The 21012-nt window shown below is 43.3% G+C and overlaps 1 protein-coding gene across 8 annotated transcripts in view; it reads right to left on the bottom strand.

Annotated features, from left to right (window-relative positions):
- Positions 1-21012, bottom strand: part of QKI (QKI, KH domain containing RNA binding) — a 125738-nt gene that overhangs the window by 81714 nt on the left and 23012 nt on the right. For all 8 annotated transcript variants that reach the window (XM_090280064.1, XM_090280065.1, XM_090280066.1 and 5 more), the window contains exon 2: positions 4111-4253. In XM_090280064.1, coding sequence (XP_090136190.1) covers positions 4111-4253 — 143 coding nt within the window. The remainder of the gene's footprint in view (positions 1-4110; positions 4254-21012) is intronic.

Here is a 21012-nt window from a genome sequence, read left to right as displayed (position 1 = left end):
GATGTGCTTGGCACACAGCAGAGGACACCTTCAACAGGCTGCTGGTATGACCTTCTCATCCCAACATGAAGCCACCGACTCACAAACACTGTGAAGAGCCGTCTAGGGTACGACCTCCTTTCTGAAACACTGGGCCCAAGACTTCCTTCTCCTATCACCCCAGAGCTGTACACAGGCAAGCCCAAACAACGGCTCAAATGAACGCTTTTATAAATAAGCCGCGATGTGCAGATGCAGAAGTTTTAAGTCTACCAGGATCTGAAAGAGCGCACCTCTCACACAGACACGCACCACACACACTTATCATCCACCGAACATTCACCAGATAAGGAGGTGAGCCCGTGGAAGCAAACGGACCCTCACCTCACGGAGCGCACAGTCTGGTCACACTTAGCCTATTTCCCACGTGCTTCCCATGTGTAAAAACCTCAGCCATGACTCACCTGTAACTTCTCACAGCCCTGTGGAAGAGGGGCCCTATTACTACACCCATTGCAGAGATGAGGAAACTGAGGACCAGAAATGACAGGTAATTTTCCCTAAGTCAGAAAACAAAGCACAGCCAGCCAGGGCTCTGGGTCTGAGCCCATACTTTAGACCACAACACCACACTGCCCATCTGGACCTATATAATAATAATAAGAATAATAATAATAATGGCATTTTTAAGTCAAATGGAATGAATTCACTTATAAAGTCAAGCTTATATAATACGAATGGGGAGGATGGATATGTAATGACCTCAAAGATGTAGTCAGTGGAAAAAAAGCAAGAGTATGAAGGAAATATTTGTTTCATTTTGGCCAATATCTAACTCTTAATTCTGAAATAAGTATTTCCCCATACTGCCAAAATCTGACACAGACTCCCTTGTTTTGTTGAATACTATTTAATTTTTTTAAAGATGAGATAAAGTGCCTTATACCACAAAACAGTACTACCATTTGGTGTGTATTAATAACCTATGAATTACAACTAAATTTCTCATTTAAACAGCTTTGTTAGAACAGACATTTGGGGGTGCCAGAGTCACCTACAACTCATATTCCCTTCTGCCCATCTCACAGGCCCGCACCTGAGTGTCTGACTCCAAACGCAGCAGCCCTAAACCAGAACGGACTCCACGTCCCTGTCCTGTCCCTTTCTGTCTCTCCTAGCTCTGGGGCTGGACATGCCGTGACCCCGACTGGCCAGAGCCTGTGAGCCACCCGTGGCCTTTCCTCGCACCACATAATCCAATCAGCACGTCCTACTGCCTCCCGGGCACCATCTAAGCAGGCGCCAAGCACTCCTGCGTCCTCTTGCTCGCGTGCCCTCCTCTGTCCCCTGGGCTGGTCTCCTTGCTGCGACCCCGTCTAGCGAGTGGCCTTTCTCCACAAGCAGGCAGAATGGATCCACTGAAACCCAGCAAAGCTCGTGGCACCCCTTGGGCCCAAACACGAGTGGCTTCCCACTTCTCTCAGACAGTATGTGGAGGCCCTGCGGGGGCCCCCAGCCACCGCACAACATGGCCTCTCTGCTCCCTCTCTAGCCTCACCTCTCGCCCCCTTCCCAAGACGCCGCGGCCACAGAGGCGCTGCATCTGCTCTCCCCTCTGCCTGAATGTCCTCCCCCAGGTGACCCCACGCCCTCCTCCCCATCGCCCCGTCCATGTCTCCGCGCTCCCTTCATCTCTGAGCAGGTCCCTTGCCTATGAACACTGAGTCACTATCTATCTCCTTCCCCCGCTTTAATTCTGTCCGCAGCACTGACCGCACCCCACAGTAAATACTCATCTCTACTGTCTGCCTCTGTCTCTTCCATGTTCGCTTCACAGAAGCAGAGGCATCGTTCCGTTCACTCTCCCTGCCTCCTGGAACAGACCCTGCCCAAGGGCCACATGGCAGCCCCGTCTGATGACACCAACGAAAGCAGTGTGCCCCGCAACCGCCTGCCTCAGGGGCACCTACAGCAGCACCCTCCGACCGGTCTGCCGCAGTGCACCGGGGCGCCGCAAGGAATTTTAGAACGTGCGACGCCTGACTATGTAGTCAAGGGCACTGACGTCTTTCCCCTTAAACTTTCAAATAAAAAATGACAACAGGTTACGTAACAATAGACGTCTGGTGTGAATTAATCAGAATTAGACTCTGTGTGTGTGTGTGTGTGTGCGTGTGTGTGCGTGTGTCAGGTCAGCAAAAAAAACTTCTGTGTGCCGCGGGACTTTAGTAATTAGTTGGTGTGTGTCATTGAGATGGAAACGGTTGAAAACCCCTGATGTATAGGTCTGGGAAGGCAGGCTGCTGGGCTGCACCCCTAGGACTCGATTCGACTACTCTGAGGTCGGGCTTAAACATTCCCAAGTTCCCAGGAGGTGTGAGGACACCATAGTCCTCGGATCACATTTTAAGAACCACTTGTCTTTCTTTCTTTTCTTTCTTTTTTAAAAAGAACAATGAGGACCAACTTGATCAAGGCTATAGCTCTAATAAGGTCTTCCAAGACTCGATGTTAACGACTAAGGCTGAAACCTGGATGAGAAGGCTGACATCCTTTAAGGAGGCACTGAAACACCACGCAGCAGCCTTGCCCACGTCACAAGTTCCCATCTCCAGGAATCACCCCGATATCCAGGGCAGGCCCACAGCATCACGTCCAGGTCGTCAGACAGATAACAGCACATCCCGAGTCATGGCAGATTGGTCCAAAACACAGTCTCCAGCCTAAGAACCTGAAGGTAAGATACAGTCTGGGGGGCACTGATTCTAAATTATGTTAAGAGCAAGGCTTTCAGAAGGGAAGGTCCAGACTCCTACTGGGGTTCTCACAGCGGCCTGATTCCCCTCTTTAATGCTTTTTACTGCACCCAATTGTATTTCAACAGATTCTCTCTCTGCCTATGTTATCAGTAATTTTTGTGTATTTGCAACCAAAAACACTCATAAAAACTGTAAATGCATTAGACTTAGAGAAAACCGTATTGGAAATACAATTTGTGAAATATGAAAGCTTCCTCCTGTTAATCCACCTTAAGATCTTCCGTTCCCTTCTCCAGATTATCATACTATCCATATAATCACTGAATTTTAAGAGTACACATCACATTTTTGACCTTACAACACACTAGCTCGTTCCTGTATTTGCTTTCAGAAAGTGAAACCTAGTGAAGTCACCCAATTTGCCTTTATTCAATACATACTGGATGCCTGTCATGTCCAATGTCATGCATATCTGCAACACGGCAATTAATAACGAAAACAGGTTCTTGACTTAAGTACCTTTAAATACCTTGCTAGGGAGACAGAGAAAAATAAACAAGGAAAATATCGGATAATAAATGTTACTGCAGAGAAATAAAGGAACTTAATGTGAAACAATGAGTAACAGGATTGCTTTTATATTAAATAGTCAGGGGAGGCCTCTCTGAAGTGACATTTAATCTAAAACCTTAATGACAAGCAGCAGCCAGCCAGCAGAGATCAGTGCACAGCTAACACACAGGTCCTTAGGCTGGGAACAGGCTCAGCTTGTTCTGGGAGCCAATGTGACTACGCAGAGTACTGAGGAAGAGGGAAAGTCAGTTACAATGAGGTCAGAGAGAAAGGGCTGTATCAAGCAGGGCTTTGTAAGAAGAGAGAGTCTGGAGCTATCTGTGAGTTAACCGGCATAGGACAAGGAGACTATTCCGACAAAACGTTTGCACAGAACAGCTGAGCAAGGGATTAAGAAGAACAAAAAGTAAGTTACCACAGAAATTTCAGAACTGAAAGAAACCGTAGTCTAAGCTCTCATTTTACTGAAAAGATGACATGACCCAGGCTGTGGCCGGGTCCCAGCCGAGCTAAGAGTTGTACTCAGTGCTCTGGGACACTCGGGCCAAAGATCTTTCTACGTCTGGCCTTGATCTGAAACCTAAAACGAAGTCTGTACCACGTGCGTTGCCACAGCAGCATTCAAATTAAAACACATTCAGAAAGTTTTCCAGTGATGCGCACCAGATTAGTCACACCTCTAGCCCTCTCCTGAAGTCCTTCTAAAGCAGCTGACACCACGAAGTATCCGCCCCCAGATAACGCTTCCCAAGGCCTGCGAAGCAGACACAGAGCTGACCGGGACAGCAAGCACACTTACATCCGGGTACTCTTTCACAGGCACGTAGAGCTTCTCCTGCAGCTGAACGACGGGCCCCACGGCGTCGGGCAGCTCTGCGCTCCTCTTCTCCGCGCTGCCATTCAGCGTGTCATTGTACATGTCCTTCCGCACTCGGCTGATTTCTGTCGGAAGCAAAAACGTTTCGTGTTAGACAAAAACCTTCTTGCAAGTCCGGGGGGGAGGGGAGTACGAAGCGAAATTTCCTTGGTGAAGTGTTAAAACTCAGAGAAGAGAACTGTTGACCTATCATTCTCTGGATAAGTCTAACAGGACTATAGCGCAATATATTTCTACCAGAAATGACATTTATACACCAAATAATTTATTTCATTAAAACCAACCTTGGAGCCCAGGTTCTTACCCACTATGATATATTGAAGATGTTATTTTACCTTCTCCATGCATAAGGCCAGTAATTCCAAATGACAGCTTGAGTCAACTACCATAAGAATGCCTATCAGACAAAAATACCAAAGCCTCTCTTCTACTCCCGATACAGAAATTTTTAGTTCAGCAGAGGTCTGAGTTGGACTCAAATTTAGTGATTAAAGCTTTAGGAATAGAAAAGATGTCTTAGAAAGGGAATAGGGAGAAGGCAGGACTGACTGAACCTTAGAAAAAGCAACATTTAAGGGGTGAAGAAAAGGAAGATCCAAACCCAGAAGAAATGGAGGGAGGCAGAAGCAGGGAAGAGTTGTCAAAGAAGCTAAGAAAGACAGATTCAAGGACAGGGTAATTAAGAGGGTCCGCCACCACAAAGGTGTAGTAAGGAGAGCAAGGTACCTTGGATTTGACCTCTAAACAACTGATGATCAGGGATGTTTTAAGGAAAAGAATGTAATGAAGATTAAACTACATTGGGTTACTGAGGGAAATACAAAAAACAACAGAGATACCTAGTCAATGACCTCTATAAAAAAACTATTATGACACCCCAGGTATAAACGTAATTCTTTTATTAAACCTTTTTTTTATTGTCATCGTATTACGGTTGTCCCAATGTTCCCCTCTTTGCACTCCTCTGCCCATCCCGCCTCTCCACCCCCACTGTCAACTCCCACGCTCTTGTCCATGTCTGTGGGTCATTCCTACATGGTCTCTGTCTAGTCCCTTCCCCTGCTTTTCACCATTATCCCTCCCCCTCTGGTCATTGTCAGTCTGTCCCTTGTTTCCATGCTTCTGGTTCCATTTTGTTCGTTCGTTTGTTCATTAGTCTCCTGTATCAGGTGAAATCACATGGTATTTGTCTTTTCCCACCTGGCTTATGTCACTGAGCATAATAGTCTCCAGTTCCACCCACGTTGTCACAAAAGGCAGGAGTTCCCTCCTTCTTTCTGCTCTATAGTACTCCACTGTGTGGATGTACCAGTTCTTTAATCCACTCGTCTACAGACGGGCACTCAGGCTGCTTCCAGCACGTGGCTATTGTAAACAAGGCTGCTATGAACACAGGGGTGCATGGGTTGTTTTGAATTGGGGTTTCAGGGTTCTTCAGGTATAATCCTAGCAGTGGGATTGCTGGGTCAGAAGGCAGTTCCATTTTTAGTTTAAGGAAACCCCACACTGCTTTCCACAGCGGCTGCACCCGTCTGCATTCCCACCAGCAGGGCACCAGGGCTCCCGTTTCTCCGCATCCTCGCCAGCACTTGTTTGCTGATTTGTTGATGGTGGCCGTTCTGACTTGTGTGAGGTGGTGTCTCATTGTGGTTTTTATTTGCATCTCTCCGATGGCTAGTGATGTTAAGCATCCTTTCATGTGCCTGTGGGCCCTCTGCATGTCCTCCTCGGAGAAGTGTCTGTTCAGGTTCTTTGCCCATTCTGTAACTGGATTGTTTGGCTGGCTGGTGCTAAATCATGAGTTCTTTATATATCTTGAGATCAAACCCTTGTCCAATGTATCATTGGCAAATATGTTCTTCCATACAGTCAGTTCCCTTTTTATTTTGATGATGGTTTCTTCAGCCGTGCAGAGCTTTTTAGTTTGATGTAGTCCCATTTGTTTATTTTTACCTTTATTTCCCTTGCCCTAGGCGATATATCAACAAAAATATTGCTATGTGGGATATCTGAAATTTTCCTGCCTATGTTTTCCTCTAGGACTTTTATGGTGTCACAGCTTATATTTAAGTCTCTTATCCATTTTGAGTTTATGCTGGTGTATGTAATAAGTGAATTTGGCAATAGAGGAATACAAAGTCAATATTCATAAACTGAAGGCATTTTTGCACAGCAACAATGAAATATCAGAAAGAGAAACTAGGAAAAAATCCCATTTACTCTAGCAACAAGAAAAATAAAGAACATAGGAATAAATTTAACCAAGGAGGTAAAAGACCTGAACTTGGAAAACTACAGAACACTGAAGAAAGAAATTAAAGAAGATACAAATAAATGGAAAAATATACTGTATTCATGGGTTGGAAGAATTAACATCATTAAAATGTCCATACTACCCAAATCAATCTATAGAATCAATGCAATTCCTATTAAAATACCAATGGCATATTCCACAGATCTGGAACAAAAATCTCAAAGATTCATATGGAACCAGCTCTGGCTGGTATGGCTCAGTGGACTGAGTGCTAGCCTGCAAACCAGAGGGTTGCTGGTTCGATTCCCAGTCAGGGCACAAGCCTGGGTTGTGGGCCACGTCCCCAGTTGGGGGTGTGTGAGAGGCAACCACACATTCATGCTTCTCTCCCATTCTTTCTCCCTCCCTCCCCCTCTCTCTAAAATTAAATAAATAAAATATTTTAAAAATAATTTATATGGAACCAAAAAAGACCCCGAATAGCCTCAGCAATCTTGAGAAAGAACAGCGTAGGAGGCATCACAATACCCAATATCAAACTATACTACAAAGCCACCGTAATCAAAACAGTCTGGTACTGGCATAAGAACAGACACACACACCAACGGAAGAGAACAGAGCGCCCAGAAATAAAGCCGAGTCTCTGTGGGCAATATTTGTCAAAGGGGACATGAGCACACAATGGAGTAAGGGTAGCCTCTTCAATAAATGGTGCTGGGAGGACTGGGCCCTTACGTGCCAAAAATGGAACTAGACCACCAACTGACACCATAAATATACTTCTTTAAGAGGAAGCATAAGAAACCTATTTTAATGAATCAAACCCTGGCCAAAAAAAAAAATGATTAACTCTCACGAATTCTTTAACCTTCCACAGTGTGCTAGAGGATAGGCCCCTGAACACTGGAACACAAGGGCTGTCACTATGAAATCAGCTGGCCGGGCCCTGGCAGGGCAGCTCCGTGTGTCAGAGCGCAGTCCCAATGCGCTGAAGCTGTGGGTTCCGGCTCCTGCCAAGGCACGTACAAGAACCAACCAATGAACGCGGAGTGAGTGGGACAACACACCAACGCTTCTCCCTCTCCCTGCCTTCCTCCAAAATCATTTAAAAAATATAAAAATTTTCAAAAAAAATAAAATAAAATAACTTGAAAAAATAATTTAAATTCTGTAGCCGTCTCTCCACGCTAGATTACATGCTCCTTGAGGGAAAAAGGTTCATGTCCATTGGTGTTTAAAAATAATCTTTTGTATTTTAAATGTATTTTGTATGCTTTCCAAAGATGGAATTTCAATCACTGTTATTAAGGAACAACAGATATTAATGCACACGTTAACTGTCTTTAGTTATTCAAATAACTTTTAGGTAAGCAAAATCTAGCACAGTGAAAAGGCACTACACCAAAGGTGTTCTTAGTTACAAAGCCCTAATGAGTGTAAATACTACACTCTAATACATTTTCTGCTTCAATTATGGCAATATTCATTTTATAAGAAATTTTCTCTTAAAATAAATGTTTGTCAAAGCTAAACAAATGTTTTTTTTCTTCTGAAAGGAAATGAAATAAAAAACAATTTTTAAAGGTATCTTGAATTGAACTAGAATATAATATAGGGCAAGACCTTAATTCTTTATTTTTTATACTTCCAGTTTCATGTTAAAATCTTTTCTAAAGATGTCCAGTCTCAAATTCATGTTTTTCTTAAATTAGCATATGACAGTAACTCTCAAATCAAGTTTTCAACAACCAAGTAATAATTTAAACATAAATATTACTTATGTAATTATAGCAAGTAATTAATTCAAGGGAATTAGAAAAATTTAATCTAATTAAAATTATACACATATCCTTTATCCCATTCTCGGTAAAAAAGCACTTTCAGTATTAGTTTTTTACATTTAAATCCTCTTGCTTAGAAATATAGATGTAAACATTCTAAATGAAGAGGCTCCCCCAGCATAGTAAAAATATAATGGACCAAAACAAAGTGGAATTTATACTATCAATGCAAGAGTAATTCAATATTTAAAAATCTATCAGTAACCATAACGACATAACAGTTTGAGGCGGGGGTAATGATTTTCCAGGTAAACAATTTATCAAACTTAGAAAAATCAAGAGAATCAATTATAAAAGAGAACATTCAGATGTCTATAGATTAAAAAGACATATAAATATACAAAAACCAATAACCTTCCTATAGCCAATTAGATGACATAACAGAAAATATATTTACAGGTTGTTATATTTCTATAAACATCTGCATAACTCTTTGATTGTTCCTGAAAGTTCCTTGAGAATCTGTTACGCTCCGTCTCCCCAGCTTCTAGAACCCTGCCCGGAACACAGTGGATTGGGCAGACGGGTGGGTGAGGAGTGAAGGGAGGAACGAGTCCGATTCTGGGGCATTCAAGCTACGTCTTGATTCCATTCTCCCCGAGCCGAGTGTAGCATCAGAGGCGCACAAGCGCACAGATGACCTAAGGCCTAGGAACAGGGCGGGCGCAGAGGCTGCAGCGGCACAAAGCAGCAGTTACCAGCCGCCGCAGCTACTGGGGCCGAGAAAGGAGTCAAGAGGAAAGAACCGCTGAGACTCCTCTTCTAATGACAGGAGGTACATGAAGCAAAAGCACAAACAGCAAAATTATAAATTCTACTTTTTCTTAAGATAAGAAGTCTTTCTACCACGTTCCTTTCATTCTCTAAAATGTACCAGTCAAGACAATAACAGAACACGAATTATATACGAAATAGCACATGTGGGTCCTCAGGGGGCTCACGACCTAACTGGCGGTCGGCCTCACCGGCCGAGTGTGAGGACACACTGCCCTTCATTAACAGCGACTTTCCAGCCAGGAAACCACTGGCACCGCTTGGCATGTTACTTTACAACACTCAAGTTCGAGCAAGTTTTGATTCCAGTTCTAACAGTAACTGCTTGTGTGATTTTAGACAAGTTTCTTGCTTAACTTGTATGTGCCTATGGCCCATATAATTAGAAGTTGCTTATTACTGAGTGACTCAGTTAAATGCACTGGTTTCCGACCTTGGTACGCAAAGACCGCGTGGATTGTCCCTCATGGTTAAAGAAGGTCTGTTTTCAACCTTTTTTTTGTTATGTCCTGGAAGCAGGTTGATAGAACAACAGCCAAAAAAAAAAAAAAAAAAAAAAAAGCATGTCATGGGAATGGGTGATACTCTAGTTCCTTTGTGCGTAACGGGTTTGCAGGTGTTCATTTATGGAACACAAGAATGCTGGCTGACGAGTATGTTGTCATATGTAACATGAAAACGGTCAAATGTCCCCTCATCTCCACACTACCTTCGTCAACCTGCAGCAGCAACTAAAAGTTCAGAACCAGAAATTACCACCACAGTAACCCAAACTGTCCCCAAGACCAAGACAATTTGCCCTAGACATCCCCTAAGTCCTTACACATCGCGAACTTATCTTACCAAACCAGAATCCTCCCTAAAGAGTCTCACGCTCCCGACTCGGCAGTCCAGAGGTCGCAAACGGGTCCTCCAAGGCTCCCCTGGACGACGGGCTCTGCAGTACCTGAGGCTCCCCTGGAACCTGCGCAGGGACAGGGTCCCCCGGACTCTACACGCCGTCTGCCCCCGTCCCTTCGGATACGGAAACCCTCCAGCACATACACCCCCCTTCCGCGATGGGCAGCGACTGAGGCCGCCCCGCTCCAGCCGCGCGCGCCCACCCCGGTGCGCCAGGGTACCGAGCACCCTCCCTTCCCGGGTGAGCCCGCCGCACGCACTGCGAGCAGCCGTGCTGGGGGCGACGGACACGGCCCCGCCGTGGGCACGTCCACACTGCTTGTCTGCTGAGACGATTTAAATGTCCTTCTGTGGCTGTTTCCGTTCACCTACCAGGTGACCTTTCTTACGGATGACGATGCATGAGCCAGAGACCCAACTACCGGCCGCCTCCCAGGCGCACGCCCCGCTGGCCCGGGCACTGGGACAGAGCCTCGCCCGCCCGCCCTCCGGTGAAAGCCCCGCTGCAGCAGGGCCGCGCCGCCCTGGGTCCTGGCTGTCGGCAGGAAGCCGTCAGTGGGGCGCCCGCGGGCTGTGCCCCGGGGTCAGAGGGCACACCTGTCAGCCTGGGGGCGCAGGCGCCTTGCCTGCTCCATGTTTCCGGAACTGATCCTCAGCACGTGTTCCAGACCTCAGTGCCCTGAAACAGCTCCTGTTTAGGACTAAAAGCCTGCCCCACTGATGCTGCTCACTGACCCCTCACCCTCCTCCGCTTTGGGGCTTTTCCTTGTCGGAACTGAAGCTCAGTCCTGCTCAGTAACGCGCGCTCCTCTGAGGAAGCCCGGCCACCGCCTCGTTGCTTCCCGAGACCTGCTTCCTGCGCACCGTCCGCCCTCAGCCTCCTCTCCTCCCTACTTCGCCGAGGAATGTTAAGTCAAAGCTCCGTTTTAAAGTCATTCTTATCTTTCATAAGCCTCAGCTCATTTCTGCCTGTGGCCTTCCCGTCACTCTTTTATTACATCCGCGTTACTGTGTGTGCATCCCGCCCTTCGCCACCTTAAAATCTAAACTGCTGGATTAATTAACAGACGAGTCACTCTATGGGAAAAGTTAAATGTCAAAATTCAAGACAGCATGAATAATATAGAAGAGAAAAATAGAAGGTGAGAACTCTAAGCTATAAATTTAAGTAATCATTTCCCAAGAGAGATAAACACTGTGTATAAATTCAAAACTGCAATGTTGGAAGACTAGATAAAGGAATAAAATATGGCCCCATTTCACTTTCTGGCTTAGAATTTTTTCAGCAAATTTAAACCAATAAAACAAAAACTAGGAAATATTAATATTTACTAGGTCAGTAGTAAACAAAAACTATCAATGATATACCAATAAAAAGCATAAAAGTTATTATTTTCAGGATTTGTAACAATCCAAATTAAAAGATGACTGTTTAAAACACTGGAAAACAATGATACAAAGCATGTCCTGTACTCAATGTTATGGCAAATTCCAACTGCTCAACTGGCTATTCTGATGTTAACAGACATATTTGGGCGTCTACCTGCTTTCTTTGTGCCTTACACTTAAGTCCATCAAAAAATTACTTTATCATTGTAATACGCTGGAGCTAAAATGAAAAAGTTATAGGATCAATTGACCATTACCATCTCATTTTTTTAATTTCATATTTTCCATTAATTTATGCAGAAAAATAAGAGCCAACTTTATAAAAATATATGTTTTGATGGACACAGTGTAAATTCTACAAGCAAAGTGAAAATGACAGCTTTCACCTTTTCAACTGAGGCTGAGAGGAGCTCTCTACTTCCTCTCTGCCGCGCCGGCCCCTGCTGGACACTGCCTGGCACGCCCACACCAACGGCAGAGTGACGTTTCCGTGCAGCTCTTACCGACAAAGTATGTGTCTACTTACACGATACTCGGTAAATATTAAAACAATATGAGGGTGTATTTATCACTGAAGAACTGCCACTTCACAGAGGTCGCTGTCATGTACCCTCAGTCAACAAAGGTCTGTTCTGCTAAAGAAAGCTTTAATTCAGGGTTTACTAAATACCGGAAATCCTTAGAGATATTTTGAGCACGGCAAAACCCATGAAATAATGTCACTTCACTGTGCTCGTTTTAAAAAGCCACTTTCACGAGGCACAGAGAAGCAAATGCCTTGAAAAGCAGATCACTAAACAATATGCATTAGTTAGTGGAGTATGCTTTGCTTACTCAAAACCACCAAATAAATTTGATCTGACTTAACTTTGAGGAAACTGCTTAGAAAGTGACAAGGAAAAAAAGGAAGCTATCAATAATTCTCTAGATGGGATCTTGTTTTTTGGGTTAAACTGTATTTGTACTTCAGAACTATAAGCACAAAAAGAAATACCACAAAATTAAATTCAAGGTCACAGCTCTCCTTTAAATTGCCAAAATTAACAACTGTGCAGAACTTGTTGGGACATCTCACATAAAAAACAGAAGGCAGTGGGTCTTATGAAAATGCCCACCCTGTTTTCATGACTGTTCGCAGCAGCTGTTTTGTATCTTGTAGGGCACTGAGCAGCAGCTGCACCTTCCTGCAAAAGCTCTTTCAAGGGTTACAGAAAAGAATGTCTATTATATGACCCAAGTTAAACGAAATATGTGTATTTTTAGATAGGCACATTAAACTGAAAAAATAGATATTACACCTCAAAAATTAAAAAGAGAACTACCATATGATCTAGCATTTCATGCCTGGGTATGGCAAGACCTGGAGGGCACTATGCTAACTGAAGTGAGTCAGACAGAGAAAGACAAATACCATATGTTTCCACATACATGTGGAATCTAACACACAAAACAAACTCATACAGAGAAGAGATGGTTCCCAGAATTTGGGGTGCGGCTGAAGGGATTAAGAAGTTACCAACTGCCCAGCAGTCACAGGGATGTAAAGTACCGCACAGGACACAGCCAGCAGCATCGTAAGCACCAAGTATGACGCCGGACGGTACTAGCCTTACCAGGACGATCGCTTTGCAAGGTACACAATGTCTAATCCCTGTGTTGTACACCTTAAACTACGATAATTGATATGTCAGCTGTAAAGATATAATGACTATCAACAGTAGTCGTCTCCGGGAGATGGATTTATGCGGACTAGTTAGCTCCCACATTACTATATGAATACTTTTATAGTTATCCCTTAGAAAACAGAGATATTACCAACAGGAGAGTAGAAAGTATTTTAAGTCAAATGCTGGATGCATTACTGGATTCTCTACACAAAATTATAATAAGGTTTAAGTCAGGGACTCACAGCTCTATAAAACCTCAGAGACCCATCAAATTATTATTTAATATATGAGCACCTCCATGAGGCTAAAATAATTTATATGAATTATCACCTGATTCTCATCAGAATCTGAACTAGAATACCCTTTTTGCAAAATAATATTAAGGATGATGCTCAGAGATTTTAAAAAATTGGTCCTAGGTCATAGCAAGTCAAACCACCTTATAGTTTCATAAAGAAATTCCTGAGATAAGACTCTTAAAATGCACTTTAAGAGACAGTAATTAGAGAATGTAAAAAAAGCAAGGGAACGAGCCAAACGTCCGGTTTATCACTAGCTGCACTATAGTGGGTGCAGTCCAGTAAGTTCAACCTACTGGTGACTCCAGAACCCAGCCTCGCGGCCTCGCCTTTCACTCCCAGCCCCGACACGGCTGGCGCACACAGAAGGTGAAACAGACTATCAGAAAGAACAGAACAGAGGGGAAGATTTGTGTTTAAGTGAATAAAACCCTATTATTTAATTGAAATAGGTATCCTTTCTCATTTAAATTGTTTGGAGGTTAGGTATGTTTGAACTGTTAGATAAGTTAAATATCAAGTATTATTGAATAAAAATGTTGCTTTCTAGACATTTACTTCTTTAGAATACTCAGAAGAAACCAGTCCTTATTTCTATATGATACACTGTATAAAAATTTAAATTTAAATCTGAAGGTTAAGAAACACTTGTCAAAAATACCTTAACCCTTTGAGTGCCAATGTCGCTGTGAGTGACGCTGACAAATTTTCCCAAAAGTGCCAGGGTCGCTCCCAGCAACTCTTTTTTCGATGGCTATAAAGGTAAATAACAATGGAATAATTCGTATTTTATGTTTTGTTCTCTTTTTTTGTACCTCAAGTTGTATATTGATATAACTTTTTCTCATGTTGATCCAAATTTTGAATTACGCGTGGCGCTCAGAGGGTAAAAGATACAGCAGTAAATCAGTAGGTGTCATCACAGTCTAGGTAAGAAGTAATCTTGAGAATCTAGCAATTTTTATCAATGACTCTTTTCTCAACCCTTTTAATATTTCTGGATGAATAAAAACAAACTCCTTGGAATGGAACTTGGTACCCAGGATATAGAGGGGGAAGAGATTTTTTTTTCACTATATTATTAATAGGCCTTTGAATTTTTAATCATCTCAATGTACTAACGTTTCAAAAATACTTTTTTATGAGAACTTACTTATAACATGATAATGATAGTAGTGGATTATAATCCATGTTACCAAAATGACATAAATTGAATAAAATAAATACATGAGCGAGAAGGGACGGATCATCCTTATAAAATTCCAACTAATAAATATAGAAGGAAAGAAGGAGTCAGAAAGTCAACAGTAGAAAGCCACAGTAATAATTACTGCAGGCAAGAGCCATTCAATGGATACTGAAGTTAGTGAACAGAAAGTTTAAGAAATACAGTAACTGTACACTGTTAGAGTACCTCCCCACAAGACATTTATTAATCCCAAAGGAAAAGAGAGACTGCAGAGTGGGGAGAACTGGCAGACACCACCTTATCTGGGGGCTCACAGTCAACATCACCAGAAACAACTTTACCCAGGTATGATGCACCCAGAACTAAAGGCCAGCCAATACTTCTGCTGTTTTCTTGCCAAAAATGCATAACCTCAATCTAATCACGAGAAAACATCAAATTCAAACTGGAGAATACTGTACAGAACACACCAGTCATCCTAAAATGTGTCAATAAGGGAGCTGTGAAAGGGTGTGGCACTGTCAAAAACTGGAAGAAACTAGAGAGACATCATCAGTTTGCGAATAATCCTGTAATCAGTGTTATTTTCCTGGTCCCTGTAACTGTAGCATTATTGTTCTATGAGTCAACATTACCCTCTGTAACAACTTTTTTCTATTTTTACCAAGCCTCAATTTATTTCCAAATTAAAATAAAAGCTTTTGCTTTGGCCTGCCGAGGAATTTAACTGGGGGTAGGGCAGTGGAAGAGAATGAAAGCCATATAATGTCTTCTCTAGTTTTTGAAAAAAAAAATTCCTGCTAAAATGAAAGCATTCAAAATAATCCCTAGAGATTGCTCTGGGTAGTATGGACATTTTACTGATGGTTAATTCTTCCTATCCGTGAACACAGGATGTACTTCCACTTATTAGTATCTTCTTCAATTTCTTTCTTACACGTCTTATAATTTTCCGAGTAGAGGTCGTTTACCTCCTTGGTTAGTTATTCCTGGGTATTTTATTCTTTTTGATGCAATTGTAAATGGGATTGTTTTTTAACTTCCCATTCCATTAGTTCATTATTGGCATATAAAGATGCAACTGATTTCTAGATATTAACTTTGTGTCCTGCTACTTTGCTGAATCCATTTATCAGTCTGAGTAGTTTCATGGTGGAATCTTTGGGATTCTGTATGTACAGCATCCTGTCATCTGCAAACAGACAGCTTCACTTCTTCCTTCCCAATTTGGATGCCTTTTATTTCTTCTTCTCATCTGATTGCTGTGGCTAGGACTCCCAGTACTATGTTGAAATTCCTATCAAGATTCCAATGACGTATTTCACAGAACTAGGACAAATACTTCAAAAATTTATATGGAACCACAAAAGGCCCCGCATAGCAACAGCGATCCTGAGAAAGAACGAAGTTGGAGGAATCACGCTACCTAATATCAAACTTTACTATAAGGCCATAGTAATCAAAGCAGCATGGTACTGGCATAAAGACACGCAGATGAACGGAACAGAACAGAGCGCCCAGAAATAAACCCACACCTTTACAGTCAATTAATACACGACACAGGAAGCAAGCACACACAATGGGCTAAAGATAGTTTATCCAATAAATGGTGTTGGGAGAATTGGACAGATATGTGCAGAAAAACGAAACTAGACCACACCTTCTTACACCACACGCAAGAATAAGTTCAAAAAGGATCCAAGACTGAAATGTTAGACCCGAAACCATAAAAGTCATAGGAGAAAACATGGACAGCAAAATCTCAGACACGGCTCATGGGAAGTTCTTATTGAATGTTACCTCCCCAGGGAAGGGGAACAGAAGGCATCACATCCAACTAAAAACGCTTTGCACAGCGAAGGAAACATCAATTAAATAAAAAGACAATCCATAGAATGGGAGAACATATTCACCGACACAGAGAAGGAAAACTCTGACTCCAAAAAACCTCCGCTGCCTTGCGGCATACCTCTTCAGGGGAAAGGCTAAGGGAGTAAACCCCGACAGAAAATCCGGAGCCGGAGTCCCTAAGGCGGTTTGACGTTGTAGTCAACACCGGCAACTCCTGCGGCGCACCTGAAGCCAAGCTGTATTGACTCCGTCTTTCCCTTGGACCCTTCAGCTGCGAAGAGAGGGGGCGTCTGCTGCATGGGCAACAGCAGACCCTCCATATCACCCTGCCCAGGCTCTGTAGCTTCAGTTTCACTGGAGAGGACACTCCAGCGTCATCGCAAGATGTCGATTTAACACGGGAGGAGACAGATACCGTGTCACTCCCGAGTCGGACTGCACAGCCATTCTCGGCAGTGCAGACTCTTAAGAAGCTACACCATCGTCTCTCGAGACGGACGGCTGCCGACGACGACGACGATTCACCGACACATCTGATATGGGGTTAATATCCAAAATTTATAAAGAACTTAAAAAACGCAACACCAAAAAAACAAACAATCCAACTGGAAAATGGGCAAAGAACCTGAACAGACACTTCTCCAAAGAGGACACGCAGACGGCCAACAGACATATGAAAAGATAATCAATGTCACTAATCATCAGAGAAATGCAAATTAAAACCACAACGAGACGTCACCTCACGCCTGTCAGCACGGCCATCATCAGTAAATCAGCAAAGTGCTGGCGAGGACGCGGAGAAAAGGGAGCCCTAGTGCCCTGCTGGTGGGAACGCAGCCTGGGGCGGCCGCTGTGGGAAGCGGTGTGGAGATCCCTCAAAAAATTACAAATGGATCTACCTTTCAACTCAGCTATCCCACTTCTGGGAATATATCTGAAGGAACCCAAAACACTAATCTGAAAGCACACAAGCACCCTAAGTTCATTGCAGGACTGTTTGCGGTCACCAAGTGCCCCTCGGCCGATGAGCGGGTAAAACGCTGTGGGGGCATTTACACAGCGGAGTGCTACTAACTCAGCTGTAAAAGGAGGAGTTTTACCCTTCGCGAGCGCGTGGAAGGACCTGGGGAGCTCCCTGTGCTGAGTGACATAAGCTGGTCAGAGAATGACAAGTGCCGTGTGACCTCAGTCACGTGCGGGATCTAATGAACACGCTGGACTGACAAGCAAGACACAGAGACAGACTCGTAGGTGGAAAGCAGGCGCCAGCTGAGGGGGGAGGGGAGGAAGGGAGTGGAGGGATCCACAGAAAGGAAACGGGACTCGTGGACGTGGATAACGGTGTGGAGACTGTGGGGAGGGGGTACAGGGTGATAAATGGTAATGGGAAAAGTGCAATAAAAATTATTAAGCAAAAAATAAATGCAACAAAAAATAATCTCTAATTCAAAAAATCAAAACAATTCCAAAAATCTTTAATTTTAGCATGTATTGCTTAAAAAACACATGTACTTTAAAGCCACCCTAAGAACATAAAGGAAAGCTACAATCCCTCTACAATGACTTTTTTCTGTAGAAAGCACATCTAAGAACTGCATGTAGGAGGGTTTACACAACCCAGATTTCACTCCTGGGTCCCGGCAAGAATGAGCTGTGTGGCTTTGAACTTAACCCTGTGCATCTCAGTTTCTTCTTCTGTGAAGTGAAGTGAGACCAGATCACAGTCATGGTTTCTCCCTGCTCTACAACTGTGTCAGTTAGGAGTCTGCGCGCATTCCTTTCCTTCACAGAGACCCCGTCTCTGCAGCCCATCGTATCGATGCCCCACGAGAAAGAACAGTATGTGTTCCGTGACCAGCTGAGGACCACAGAGAGTCAATCCTACTCCTGTTGGAATCACACATTTTCAAAATGTATTAACTGCTAAGGTCCCTGGGAAGGACAAAACCCTAATGTAACCATGGCCCTCTGCACATCTGAATCTGAGAAGTGAGAAGGGGTCCGTCACTATACATGTTATCCTGTTCAAGCCCAAATCCCCCAAGGGCTTTAAAGAAATGTGGTTAAATCGGAATGAAACATAACTCCCAAAAATTTTCAAGAAATTGTGTCTTATGTAGGGGGAGGGATAAGTTAACTTTTCTAATCAATTTCTTTGATTTTTTAAAATTATCCTTTTCAATTGTATTCCGAATTCCACCTCAGCTCAATGGAGGAAATACCTAAGATTGTAATCATGCACCACATGAGTATCACCTTAATTTCATAAATAAATGCAAGTTAATGTCAACAATCTACTATACAAAATATTCCAGAAGGTGCTTTATATCAAGCATCAAGATTAAATTAGAAAAGAAAATCAAACTTCTATTTTTTTTAACAAGAGGAATACTATAAGCTGTCAATGTGACTGAAACTGGAAACAATACTTTGAAATGGTAAAACAGTATGAGCCCCTTTAATTAAGCCAGTGCTGGTTTACTATACAAAGAATTAGATCCAGAATACCTAATGTTATACTCCTGGCAGAAATGCACTTCCTATACTTTTACTGCCTCTTAAAGTGTATATCCTATCATATATTCTTGGAAAGCAATTTTAATGAGTTTTAAAATGCAGAATACAGCTTTCTTGTTGAGATCATAAAAGTTTAACTTATTAGAAGGAAAGCTAAGAGCTCTCACAAAAATATTATCAAAACAATCCAACGAAAGCTTGGTCAAGGACATCCCAGACCAACGTTCCTGAATCCCAAACACCTACAGCCAACTGCCTTCGAAACACCAAACCGTCATCACCTTGACACATTCAGAACCAAACTCCCCACTGGCCCAGAGTTGTCCTACTGATATCAGAAAAGGGCAAGTCCGTCCTCTCACACATCACCTCTAATCCTCCAGCAAGATACATCCAGAACCCTGCCTCTCCCCACCTCATTCCCTATCCCCCTGCCTCTAGCCAACAATCATGTCTCCCCTACACCACCGACAACCCAACCAGCCCCGTGCTTCCACCACCGCCCCGTGCCAGTCTGTTCTGTGTTCTCCAGAGTTCGCCTGCTGAAAGGCAAGCAATATGTCACTTCTCTGCTCAAAACCCTCCAATGGAGCTGTTCTCAAACATTTGGTCTCAGGAGCCCACACTTTAAAAATGGCTCCAAGGAGCCTAAAGAGCCTTCTATCGGTCAGTTATAACTTTTAATACTTGCTGTATTAGAAACCAAAACTTTAAGTTATTTTTGATTCACTTTATAGTAATAGTAAACTCCATTCCATGCTAAGGAAAACATTTTATGGAAAACAGATACTTTCCAACTAAACAAAATAGTGAGAAGAGGCACTGTTTTCTTTTTTGCAAATCTTTTAACTCTGTCAGAGGGAGCAGATTCTCCTACCTTCTAAATTCAATCTGTTGCAACATCGTGCAGCACACAGCCTATAAATACGCTACTGCACACTCATGTGACAGTGAAGGAAAAAGTCAAATAACATTATGATGAAAACAGTGCGACCTCACGGACTCCCTACAAGGGCGCCTGGACCACGTCTGAGGACCAATTAGTGTAAAGGCTCAGGCCCTCGCAAAGAACTACCAGGGTCCACAACACCCAGAGGCTCCCTCCCGTGGGACCCACACTCCTCACCAGTCCACCCTCCCCGACCCCACCGCCCCAAATACCATTCACAGCTGCAGCCACAGAGGGAGTTCGCGGCCCCGGCCTCAGCTTTGCGCAACTATTCCCTCCATTCGGAAAGCGTTCCCCAGAGAGCAACGTGGCTCACTCCATCACCTCCTTCCAGTCTCTGTCCCGATGTCCCCAGCTCCGCAAGGCTCTCTCCAACCTCCCTCTTCGGTGACTGCAATGTGCTCTAATCCACCAGAACGCTCGCCCACCTTTATCCTGTTCAAGGTGGTCCCCTAATTTGGAGCGCCTACTGTGGCACAGAACGTGTGTACCGCTCGCCGCCCGCATCGGTATGGGCAACCTGGACGGCAGCGCACTCTTGTCTCTTGCCTTTTGCTGCATTCCCAACACCTATACCCACGGGGGTGGTATGGGGCGGGGGGCAGACTCCTCTTAAACAAACCTTATTAGGACCATTAACACAAAACATACAAAGCTACAAAGCATTCCTGAAACTTTACTCAAGCATCAATAGGTTATATGTTTGATTCCTCATTCCTTTTTCCTTTTAAAGTATCAGAAATGAATAATGAATTCTTTCTCCTCAAGAGGGTTTGGCTTTCTTTATTCTGGATTTGTGAGACTCTAAAACACTTGGTTAATAACAGCATATGTTCATGACATCAATGTTAAACTCTCACGTGTATTTTGGATCAAATGAGAAGATAAAACGCACAAGCACCCCCATATGAATGGTCTGAGCTTTAAAACACACACCCTAACCTAAGGGAAAGGTTGCCCCTACCAGGATAGCGGCAAAAGGGTTGTAACGATTCATTCCTCAGAGTTTTTCATAACCTCTGTACTTACAGTCTGCACAGTTCAACACTTCATTCAAGGCATATTTAGTAAAACGTTTAGGAATAGTAAGTTTTTATTTTATTTCCTAAAAATACAAATTATTTGTAAAATAGATTGTCCTGAATAAAGTATAATCTACAGTACATACACTATAATGGTTTTCCTTCTATGCAG

This window comes from Furipterus horrens, unplaced genomic scaffold (assembly GCF_987537825.1).
Source record: "Furipterus horrens unplaced genomic scaffold, mFurHor1.1.pri manual_scaffold_6, whole genome shotgun sequence".
Classification (NCBI taxonomy): domain Eukaryota; kingdom Metazoa; phylum Chordata; class Mammalia; order Chiroptera; family Furipteridae; genus Furipterus; species Furipterus horrens.
This window is presented reverse-complemented; position numbering and strand designations above follow the sequence as displayed.